This window comes from Apus apus, chromosome 8 (assembly GCF_020740795.1).
Source record: "Apus apus isolate bApuApu2 chromosome 8, bApuApu2.pri.cur, whole genome shotgun sequence".
Taxonomy (NCBI): Eukaryota; Metazoa; Chordata; class Aves; order Apodiformes; family Apodidae; genus Apus; species Apus apus.
In genome coordinates, this window is record NC_067289.1 from 22,050,497 (window position 1) to 22,062,416 (window position 11,920).

The window sequence follows — 11,920 nt, forward strand, 5'->3', positions numbered from 1 at the left end:
ATCTGAACATGTGCATCTGTCTTCTGATTCTGCTTTTTTTTAAGAATTATTTTTACCTCTTTTATTTTTTTTTTTTTTTTCTGGGAAGTGTTTGTAGGAGAGGAAATGTTCACTGCCAGTGGTATTTCCTTCATTAGAAACATAATTGATTATGTTTGATTATGTTATTTTGCTGTGTGCAGCCCCAGCCTCACTGCATTTTGGCTGCTCCAGCACATCTTTCCCCCAGTACAGGAAGCCATGGAGTCATTATTTTTGTCGTTTTGGGAAGAAAAGCCCAGTACATGCAAAGGATTATATGTTTGGTGTTTTTTAATTGCAGAAGTAATACCAGACTGCAGAGTGTGCATCCCATCTTTTTCTGCTTTGACCTTGATCAGGTCTGAGCCATTTAGAAAAATGGTCACACTCCTAGAATCAGATTTCAGTCTTTCTTCCCAGGCAAAAGAAAATTTCAAATCAAGCTCCTCTGCTGTCACTTTAGGAAAAAACAGTTCAGTTTCTCCATATCCTTGCTCTTAACAGACCCCCTGCACCCCGTGCCGCATTTCACTTTGGAGGGGTAGTAGTTAACCTCTCGTAGCTTTGCAGCGACATCTCGTGGCCTCGTTGACCTGGAGACGTGTCAGTGATTCCTCTTTTGGAGTGGAGAAGGTCTCATGTGGGTTAAGTCAAAGATTTGATACAATGAGGAGGTAGGATGCCGTTTGAAAACCAGTTCATTAACTGTGTTTCCTTAGAGAAGAGACACTGTCAACATGGTTGTCAATTTTACCAAAAAAAAGTTAAAAATAGTTTCAGGTGCTAGACAGAATTGGAGTCCCTGATTTTATTTTTGACAAACATGTTTACTATATAAAAATATTTTCTTTTTTCCCTCATGTTGTGTGAACAATCTACATTAAAAAAAAAAAAAATTACAATCGCTAAATCTACTGTAAAAGCAAAACATTTCTTCTGTTGTAATTAATCTGAGATGCTACCTGTTAAAATAACAGGTAAAAGATGACTTTTTACATTGCAAAATCTGAAAAAGTAAACATTTCCATTACCAAATTCAACATCAAACTCTCCAAGTTGCCTTACTAAGTTCTAAAACCATGAGAAAATGTAAAAGAGTTAATGAGGAAAGCAGAGGATTCATACTGCTGTTGTACATCTTATGTTTACATTTTCCAGCTTCATGGTATAATTTTGCTTTTTCTGAAGACTATTGAGCCTTCAGAAAATAATTCCTTATATGGAAAGTCCCCACAGATGATGCATAAAACATAATCCATACTCTTGGGAAAGACTTCCATTATTTCACCAGATAACAGATGTAAGGTAGTGATAGCAAGATTAACATCTTAAATTGCTTTTGCAAACATCTAATCATGTATTATCTAGTACACTAATATACCATAAATATAAAATAATTTAGTTTAGGCTAAAGTAAAAGAACAGGTGACCACAACCTGAAATATAAGAATACTTTCTCTCCTCCTGGGTTTAGACACAGTAGTTTACCTCTTGGTTTTTAAGTGCTCGGGGCCACACAAACTGAACTAAGGGGACATAATCTAAAGTAGCAATATGCAGCAGAGCCAACATCTATCAACCCTCAATTTACAGAACTTAGTTTTATTAAAGATATTTGAGTCCTTTGGAAAAAAGAAATGTTCTTGGAAGGAATGGAAGTGTACAGACTTCCAGAGCCCACGTGGAAGACCCCTAAAAGAGGGAACAAAGGTAATTCACACAGAAATCATAAAAAAATGCTGGGGATTTATCCCTAGCTAAAACCTCTATTTTGTGGTTCTTGTTTGCTGTGAGGTAATGAATCATCAGTAGCAGAAGTGAGGGGAAACAGTGTTTTTGCAGAGAAAAGGGAGCTCTCAGGCTAAAATTAATGGCCTCTTCCAGAATGAAGAGCACTGAGCATGCTGCTGAGTGAAGGGCTTTCCATGAGCTGAGGGGAAGGGTTCTACAGCAGAGGTTGGCAGGAACAGGCTGCTTTGAGTCTGCTGCCTGCAGGAACATTAATTACTGTCCCAAGGACTGGTCTTTGTGGTGGAATCTACTGATTCTTGCTCCTAAACTCATCTCAGCTGTGCAGTCATGTAAAGCAAATTCAAATCTTGGTGATAAAAATGCCTTGAAATAATTAAATACCTGTTACACACAGTATTTGCATGTCCAGTGTTTAATCCATGTATCTCATCTATACCCTGTATGCCCTTCCCAGGCACTTAGAAAGGCTTAGTTCTAGAACAGCACCGGAATTAACACAAATTGCTGAGTCTAGGGTATATTTTTCTATATTCTGCAGGTAAATCCATACTCTCCATTCATTCCTTCCAATGAATTCCATATAAATTTTCTGTACAAATGTTCCACAGATGCAGAAGTCAGCTATGTGTGGAAGCTGTATCTTGTAGTTTCCCAGCAGAAGCACACTGTGAGACAGACAGCACACTCTGAGACTAGCAGATCTCAGGGGGACACTGGACTTCACCGAAAAATTGCATGTTAACTGTACTGATATTCTTTTCCATGAATTGCACTTGCAGGTAATTGCACTAACATGTAGTTGCATTTTTAAAATGCCTCTCAGATACCCCTCTTCCTCATGCTGCATTTGCAGCTTGTTCCATTTGGCCCCAGGCCCACAGAGGGTTCAGGCTGTAGCTGTCCTCTCAAACCCTTTGTAGCTGGAGGTTCCTGTGTTATTGGAAACATGTTACGTCCTGGACTTCACTCAGCTTTTCTGAAAACTGATCATCTGGAAGTCTGCCTGAGACCCAGCTGTGTCACAGGGATTTTCCCTGCTATCTGAGACGATCTGTTCCACTGCTTTTGAAGTTTCTGGGTCCTGAGAGCAGGGACTATCCAGAGCATCACCACTGCTGTTGCAGTGCAGGGGGGAGGCCATGTCTGAGGGCTGGTCTGAGGGTTTGCCTGGAGCAGGTGGCAGGGGCATGGACAGAGGAAGATTCATCATGTAGAACACGTTGCCCAGACGTCGGGAGACCTTAAAGAGAAAAGCACAATTGCAACAATTGCTTCTTGAGATAAGGTTAAGTCATTAAACATCAAGACTGATTGTGGTGTAGCAATGCCAGGGATAACCAGGAGATCCCAGCTGTCTCAACAGGTTATCAGTGGTTAGCAAAAATGGAAAAATCTCTTCCATTTTCCCTCTCTCATGTTTTTCTAGGACTAGGTTCTTGTGGAAGGAGCTTGGGAATACTCAGCCTGGGGAACAGCCCAGTGTGCTGGCTCTGACAGGAGGCTCCTCTCACTCTTAAGGTGCTGTAGCACACATGGGACAGAGGGGAAGCAAACTGCCAGTCAGGAGCAGGAAAGGTGTTTTAATGAGGGTGAAAGTGAGCAAAGAAAAAGAACCAGGCAGCAGCAGAAACAACAGCAGAAAGTTGATATTACTTGGTGAAATTCAGAACAGAAAACTTTAAACATAAGGACAGCCTGTCCATGAAACATGTAAGAATACATTCCCAGAAAGGCTGCAGAAACCTTTTCTTGGTATGCTTTGAAAGCCAGGCTGGAGGAAAATCAAGTATGTAGCAGAGCAGTTCTTACAAGCTGGGAAAGGAATAGAGGAGTGAAGCTGAGTTATGTCATCAAACACATCTTTTCCATTTCCACCCCCAGTCTACTTTCCAGAGTTGGATCCTGACTCCACTTGGTCTCTCAGACTGTCAGTCCTGACCTTCCCTTAGTTTCTCCCTGTGTGCTGTCATAACATGCAGAGAAACAAAGGCAAACAATGCTGGAGTACTTTTTTTTTCTCCTAAGTTACCTTATCAGTGAGGAAAAATGTGGGTTTGTTTGGAAATATTTCATCCTGTTAACTTCTGACTCTTTAATACCTCTGTGACTTGCCATTTTGGCATGCATTTTATGATCCTACCTGGGAGCGGATTTTTAGTGCTGGTCCAAGCTTTAATCCCATTGTATCCAGGAGATGTTCCTCTGTTAGCAGTGGGAGGGTTTCTCCATCAATAGCATGGTCTTTAAATATCTTATGAAATGATAAAACACATCATGGTATGCTAAAACAGACTTCACTGGTTATTTTTCTTTCTTAATCCTGAGGCATAGACAATAAAGGGAGGAAACAATAATTCTACTGTTTGATCTTTGCATTTATCTCCTAACTGCAGCCTGAAGTCTCGTGTTTGGGTGTGTGGATCTCACCACATTTGGTTGGTATCTCCTTGTTCTTGACAAGTGGGTACTTTGTAATGCTTCAATGTTACTTAGTTCCTGGGGTTTTTTAGGAAGTAAACAGCCTGCTACCAATGAAAGAACAGTGTTGATTAAGGTTTCACCAGGAATATACAAAGTTTCAAACTCTTTGCTTGCTTTACTAATGATGTTTCATTTTTCAAATGGAATGATGCCTGAAAGAGCTCAGGGGCAGTGTCTAGGTAATATCAACATTCAAGAATGCAAAATTGCTTTAGTCTGCATAAAAATTGTGCAGGGCATGTGGAGTGAAAAAAACTTTTTCTTACACTATGGTTTTGCTGCTGATCCTCTTGGTGTGTGTCATGAGCAATGACCCCAGATTGCAGCAGAAGTGCACATAACCTCCCAGAGCATGGACTGGCTTTCCTTTTCAGAAGCAAGTTTCATGTATTTCATATGTTGAAGCACAACAAAAACTACAACTACCTTTGTGGCTTGGTGACAATCAGTTAACCTCTAACATTTACCTTGGTTCCATGACCTTTCAAATCTAGATGGTCTTAAAGACCTGAAAATGTGGTGAATGTTTATAATCACCTGAGCGTAATCTGAGCAGCCTGGGAGGCTGATGATGAAGCTGTATACATCATCAACTGTCCACTTGCGGATATCTTCAATAGAAGAAATGTCTTCTCCATTCAGGATCAGGCCATGTGCTCCTTGGAGGTAGAAACACAAATGTTATGGTTGTAGAACTTTGCTGGCAAGTGATAGGAAAAGGTTGTTAACATCAGATTTTTTACGCTTCTCCAGAACCTAATACCGTAACAGCAGCGTGTGGGCACAGACAGATGCAGGAGTCCTAGGTGCCAAAATCACTGGAGACTTGGTATTAGCTGATACTGGAGGGTTTTCTTTTGGTCCCTTCTTTTGTTTGCTGCTAGCACTGTACACAGCAGTCTCTAGACATACAAATCATACTGTGGTTATTTTCTGTAATGAGTACATTATTCATTGTTTTTCATTCTTTAGACTGTACTGTTATTTTAACTTGACAAGTATTTCAGTAGAACAGAACCAGGCCTTTGCTAGCCCCTAGCACCTAGAAGGACATAGAGAAAAGTTATGGGCAGAAGAGAGAGAGGCTAGCTCACAGTTTCATTCAGCAATTTTGTTTATCTTAATTTAAGTTCTTTTTACAGGCAGGAACTGAATACTTAATGTAAAAATTAAAAATTGGTTTAGCGGTGGACTTGGCAGTGTTAGGTTTATGGTTGGTCTCAGTGATCTTGAAGGTCTTTTCCACCCTAAATGAATCTATGATTCTATAATTATGTGTTTTGCAGTGATACAGAATGTCTTTGGCAGATGATCCTGGACAAACTCCCCAGCCTGTTCTCATTTCAGGTAATGGGAAGTTGTGCAGGGCTCATCTGCTGGCACTGGTGCATTTAAAAAAGCTGCAAAGCTTTAGAAACAATGATTCCTGCACAGTGTCTTGTGCTGTGTTCTTGGGGAGGTCAAGTCTCAGGGATAAGTTTGTTCTTAGGCGAGTGCAGCTTCTAAGATGATTCCTTGTCCTGTTTGACACACACAGGGCTTATGATCAGTATATTGTGTGCTTCCACATTTCCCCCAACCGACAGAAGGAGAGACCATAACACATTGAACAGAATTGCAGAGAACCTTCAAGTGCTGCTAATTTGACAGCTTAGGGGTGACAAGTATGTTGTCTTCAGGGATGGATATAAACACAGGATGATATCCTGCAGTGGTACAGTGCATGGCACAGAGCATTGAAACAAGAGGCTGCTTTTTGACTTTTGGCTTTGTCCTGCAAAGTAAAGCACTGCTACCTAAGATGCTGAAGCCTCCAGTATGCCAGCCAGCAGCACAGTTTGCAGGTAGGGAAAATCACTCTTTACTTTTGCTGACTTTTACCAAGTTATTACTATTTGCAGGATATGAATTCTACATTTAGTTGCCATGACTCTTTCATACCAAACATTTGCTTAAAACAGAGGGAAGAAATAAGAGAGAAAAAAAAAAAAAAAAAAAATCAACATGCCACTCTAATTGTAATCTGGAGACTTGACAAACCTGAAGGTAGTAATGGGTTGCTGGGTACTGGAAATCCATATGGTAAAGCTGAGAATGGGATTGCAGAAGGGTACATGTACTTGTCATCAAAAGCACAGGAGCTATTAGATTCCTTGTCATTCGTGTTGCTGCAGCTGTTGGTTTCAGCAGAAATTTCATGAGTAGTGCAGTTTTTTCTCAAGCCTTGTTCAAACTCTTTACAGTTTTTGACAACTGCAGATGGCTCTGTCTGGTTTTTGCTTTGTTCATGTTTGTTTGGTGTCTCCACCTCTGATTCTTTCTTCTCTTCTTTCTCATCATCTGCCACAGCTGAAGCAGGATCTGCAGCTTTGTCATCAGCTTGGTTCTTTGTGCCATTGGCACTGCACTCTGCAGTTTTGTGATTTCCAGCTCTTCTCCCTGGTCGACGTCCCTTCTCCCTTTGCAAAGTGCTGACTGGAGGGTACGGGCTGGTTGCCATGAGCATAGTGTTGCCATGAATTTCATCGAGGGTGGTACGATGAACATACAGGTCACCAGGAAGGTGGCCTTCAGGGAGTCTGTGCCTGCCACGGAAAGCAATGGGACTAGCTGGCATTCCATGGTAAAGGAAAGGTGCTTCGAGGCCCAGCAGCCCTTTCCGATGAGCTTTCTCCATTTCTTTTTGCTGAAAAATAGCACTCATCTCCATTTCCATTCTAAGAGAGACACAGAGCACAAGCAGTTAGGGCAGCTCAGTTCCTTCAGTAGCAGATTAAAACTCAGATAACTGAATAGGCGGGAGCATTGATTTTCTTTACTTTCCCCTATATTGATGTATGTGAGAGGTCACAAACTGCAAGAAAAGAAACTGTATCTTGCATGTGATGTCTCTGGATAATATTTCAGACAAAAAGGTGTTACTTGGATATTGGCAATCCAGGCATTATTACAGTGATTGTACTCACTTGGGATTTGGAAAATTGTCTCCAGGGTCATAAGGGTCAAAGACTGAAGCAAATAAGTGATTTACATTACCAGTCAGAAACTGATACTGAAAACTGGAAAATGCAGTGATACTGTAAGTGATAGAAAACTAGAATGCTATTATCTATGGAACCTGTGCATACATTTGGAGTAAACTGGTGTGAGTCTCTGAAGTAACTCTCCATAGTGCCTGGCACCTGAGCATGGCTCTGAGGGTGTGTGCAAGGGTGAGATCCTGGTGGGAAGTGTTCAACTGATCTCCCTCCTGGTAAAGACAATGTTCCAGGAGCTGTGCCAGCTTTATGACCTGGCACAGTAGGTAGGAGGGCTCACCAGTGAGATATGGAGAATACAAGGAGTAGTATGTGTCTCCATTGTACCAATCTTTGCTAGCAGCAGCTTTCTCTGGAGCCGAGCTAGTGATCAGACAGAAAGCTATAGCTCCTAGTGCTTCAGCTGGAGCTGTGAGGTGGGAGAAGTGAGCCAGTCTACTGGACACAAACCAGAAATGGTTCAGCCTGCCTTCCTTACTTTGAGGAGCTTTTAAGTGGGACTTCCACATTCTTCTTTGGAAAAGGGTTTGTGAGGGCAGCCAAGTCTTTAAAGTACATCAGGATAGCTTTCTTAACACTGCAATGAGAACAGGTCAGAGAGAGTCTGACTTTTAGGAGGCTTCTCATTAATGTAACATTGCCAGGAAAACAGTTTGGGCAAAAGGTTTGTCTGTTGAGGTGATTGTTGTGTGGAGGAATTAGTTGATCACTGTAACATTCAGGGCTTTTTCTCTGCCCTCTTTTCATCTTTGCAACCATCTCTGAAGAATTAATTTTCTGCTTTCAGAGATCCAGTGGACGTGTTTTGTCTGTGTACCATGTCCTTGAACATCTTGCCCAATTGTCATTCCTTGCACACAGCCCTTGAGAAGTGAAGAGCTACGTTCCTGACTGCTTCTCCAGATAAGATAGTCTGCTTCTCTGAGGACCAGCAGGCAGGGAATCACTGAACTTTGGTGGGAGGCAGAGTTCCTTGGAAAACAAGGGTCTGGGCCCAGGTGCTCAGCAGCACAGCTACAGAGAGTGCAGGAGATTTTTTTGCCAACATCTGGTCTCTATAAAGGGTGAAAAGAACCAGTGCAGCTCTCAAGGTCCTAAAGAAAGCAGTGTGAAGCTGGTGGAAATTGCCAGGATGGGAAAAGATTGGAGTAGGAAGCTACCTCATGGTTTTAGGCTGAGCTTTTTTATGTTGGGGTTTTTCTGGGTTTTGTGGGCTGAAGAAAGAACCTGAACAAGTAGGACTGAGGATGTGGCTGAGGGGATATGTGATGGGCCTGCTTGCTCCTAGCTGTTTTACTTGTTTTTCTAAGAGTTTTTCTACATGGTAAGAGCTATATGAAATGCATTGTTGAGACAAATCTTGTGATTGGAGAATCTTATGACTGAAGAGCTCAAAACACTTCTGTCATAATTCCCTTGAGATGCTTACTTGGAGCTGATCTGTTCTTTGCTCTTTGTTTTACTGCATAGGGGGTACTGCCCTTCAGTACTGTGCCAAAGCCCAGTGTGGGAGTGGTTGAGGTTAGAGTTCCTCTGTGAAAATGGTGTGGCTGTGAGGGAGGGCACTGGTGGTTACTTAACCACCTACTGATTACACTGAAACTGGTACAAATAACTGAACTCTCTGTAATCCCCCTGACATTTAGACTATTTGGTTAAACTAGGAAAGCTGTTCACCCTGGTAGGGTGGAGACGTAGCTAAGCATCCCAAGGACCCAGCTTGAGAAGCTGAAAATGTTGTGTATGAGAGCACACAGCTGTAAAGTTTAAATTTGTTTCTGACTTTTTGTAACTTCAGGGCATTTGGGTCCAGGTTGTAGCTTGTTTGTTTCTTTAACCAAGCTCAGGGGTTTGTTTCTTTTTCTTATATCATTTTAAGGCTAAAAGTAGACTAGGGGCAAGCAGAAAGTTCAGTAGCTTTAGACCGTAAGAGATAATCAAAGGCCCTTTGCTTTTCTGGGTGACTTGAAAAAGTATCTCAAACACTAGAAATTAAAACCCACAATAAATCTGTGATTTAATAATTTCCAGCTGCCTTTGCTGCCCTAATCTTGGCATGTGCCGCGGAGCAAAGCTTACTATCAATTACCTGGCAATATTTTGCTTTTGAACCAGTTCCTGTCTTCTGGCCACAGCTTCCATGGTCTCTGGTTGCAGAAAGCTGTATCCTTAACGGGAGAGGAAAAAAAATTCTCCTTGAAATTCACTTGTTTCCTCAAGCAAATGCACAAACATCAAAGCAAATCAGAGACACTTAAAACAGCTTTTTAAGACTTGAACTATATACTTCACATGGAAGCTTATAAGACTTCAAGTTAAATCCTATTTGTCTTAATTGCTTTGGTGGGAATATGTAGCAGAAACATGAAATCTTCAGCCAGCCTGTTTTTCCAGAGAAAATAAACTGCTTATTGACACTGTCAGTAAACCTATGAAAAACTAGTAGGTGCAGTTTGCTTTCTCATTTACATGCTACCACTTTCCAGGATGCAGACAATGCTTCATTACCTGGGCCTGGGTAAACACGGTTGGACAATATGTTTGGCATGTTTGCATGCTGTGGGACTGTGGGTCCAAGGTGGGATGCTATGTGGATTTGTCTTGGGTCAGCAGATGCCATCATTTCAGCTGAAGGTAATAGATCTCTGAGAGGAAAAAAAAAAATACATTCAGATGTGTAAAGGACATTGTTTAGTTGAGAATAATCTAAGATCTTTACTCAAGTATAGCACGTGCACAGTTAGTCTTTAACTGCAGTGCTGTAAGGAAGAAATGGTGCAGAATACCTGTCTACCAGTCGAGGTTCAAACTGGGAAGGAATTGCCTGCATTCTCTGCTGGCCTGCAGCCACCAGCTGAGGGTTTACTGCCATCATCTGATTCCTCATTAGCATCTCCTGTCGCTGCCGCAGCTCTGACACAAAACACGCACAGTTCTGTTAGTCAATTAGAAAGTGATTCTGTCTGCAGTATAACTTCAGCAGTAACAGTAGTTTTTTCCTCAGGTGTCAGCATTTTAGTATTTTTAGAAAAATCCTATTATTAGCTGGAACCCACCTTTTTGTGAGACAGCAGCTCTAGAGAGAAGAGTGATGGGCCAGAACCTCGTCATGTCCAGCTATGGTTTTTGTTGCTGAGCTTCTGTGTGACCTTGACTCTTCTTCCAGATGCTTATTAGCCTCTCTTGATCAAATTCTTAAAGCTAAGAATCCCCCATGTTAACTTTTAATTACCTTAAGATAATTGTTTCTCCAGTTACTCCTAAGACGAATTTGAAATACCTTTTAAAGACGTTAAACCTGTTGCTGGCAGTTTCTGGTGCTTTGTACAGATATTAGCAATGCTATAAACAAAAGCACAGTTGGGTTTCTTCCTGCTTACCTCCTGCTGCCATGCCGCTTGCTAATCGGTATAAGTGCTTTTCTTCTAGTGTTCCTTGTTCCCCCAGGATAGACATTTTTCTCATGTGATCTCGTGGAGTCATGCTGCAAGGAGACAGCCACAACGTTTCTTTTGTAAAGAGCTGAATCAGCAGGCCCAAGAGAATAAGACAGTAAGATAAGAAACAGAGCAGGTTATACAAGGTATTTCTCAGAGAAGTGGGTATTCCTTCTGCCCATCACAGCTGCACCCTCCAGTGCTTGTAGACTGTGTTGGTTACCAGATAGAAACTTCCAGTTTTCAGAACAAATCAAATGTTGCCCTTATTTGTACTGAGTTGTTCAATGTCCTTGGGTCTTTCTATGCAAAAAAAGTCTGGATATTGGGAGATATCAGCTGCTCAAAAGGGTGTAATTAAGCCAAAGTCTTTTGCCTGAGGCCCCTGGTGTATCATGGTGACATTGCTCTTCCTCAGGAGGGCAAGTATCTTCGGTTTAATTTGGGAATTGTAATAGTTTGGAGCCTTGTAACCATAAACTAAGTGAAACAGATGGAAAGAAATGGTAGAAATAAGCTGTTCCAATTTTTGTTAGCCCCTTAAGAATACCAAATTAAGTAAAAAAGGTAAAAGAACATGCTTTGTAGTGATGAAAACAGTGATAAAAACAGTGAGACTCAGATTAATTGTCCATATATGTACAGGTAAATAAAGAGAGATGGAAGAGCAGAAATTTAAACTAAACACAAATACACTACAAAAGCATAGCTGAGTAGCTGTACTGTTACTGAGGTGGATTGCGTGAGCATTTCCAAGCCTGTCCTAAGAGGAAAGTGACCAGATTATAAATGACCCTGATACCAGGGGAATGAATAACCACAGTATGGCCTGCTCAGGATTTTGGGGGAAGATCATTTGTGCGCATAGGTCATCAGGGAAGTAAGTCCTGTAACCCACAACCTGGATATTAAAAAGCTACCCTCTGTGGGGTGCTTTAAGTTGAGGCAGTAGGAGCAGGCTAGCTTTAAAGGCAGGAGGGGCATCTTTACATTTATTTCAAACTAGATTTGCATAGCAAATGATTGACTTTTAGAATATTTTTTTAAAGTAAATTGAAGTTAAGGAGTTGAATTTTCTTCCCCATTAGCTCTGATGAAACAGATTTCTTCTCTTTTCTGAAAGATGGAAAGCTTAAGTGTTCTCATCCTGTAGACAGAAACTTCCAGATTCATGAGTTCATGTGGCATTTG

At 41.4% G+C, this 11,920-nt stretch overlaps 1 protein-coding gene across 1 annotated transcript; it reads right to left on the minus strand.

The window, feature by feature from the left end:
• Nucleotides 1-2,705: 2,705 nt before the first annotated feature.
• SAMD7 (sterile alpha motif domain containing 7) lies at nucleotides 2,706-10,775 on the minus strand. The gene is made up of 8 exons (XM_051626960.1): nucleotides 10,673-10,775; nucleotides 10,079-10,205; nucleotides 9,801-9,937; nucleotides 9,382-9,460; nucleotides 6,295-6,971; nucleotides 4,792-4,913; nucleotides 3,914-4,024; nucleotides 2,706-3,013 (listed from the first exon to the last, which is right to left on the minus strand). Exons 1-8 carry the CDS (start codon nucleotides 10,773-10,775, stop codon nucleotides 2,741-2,743), a joined length of 1,629 nt encoding a protein of 542 aa, XP_051482920.1. The 3' UTR covers nucleotides 2,706-2,740.
• Between the last annotated feature and the right edge of the window lie 1,145 nt (nucleotides 10,776-11,920).

Bases quoted from the DNA above. Each gene is read 5' to 3' on its own strand.
- SAMD7 (XM_051626960.1), bottom strand. From the start codon at position 10,775: ATGACTCCACGAGATCACATGAGAAAAATGTCTATCCTGGGGGAACAA. The intron at 4,914-6,294 runs GTTTGTCAAGTC...TCTACCTCCAAG, and splicing joins CAACCCATTACTACCTTCAG to GAGCACATGGCCTGATCCTG. The intron at 4,025-4,791 runs GTGATTATAAAC...TCATTTCATAAG, and splicing joins GCTGCTCAGATTACGCTCAG to ATATTTAAAGACCATGCTAT.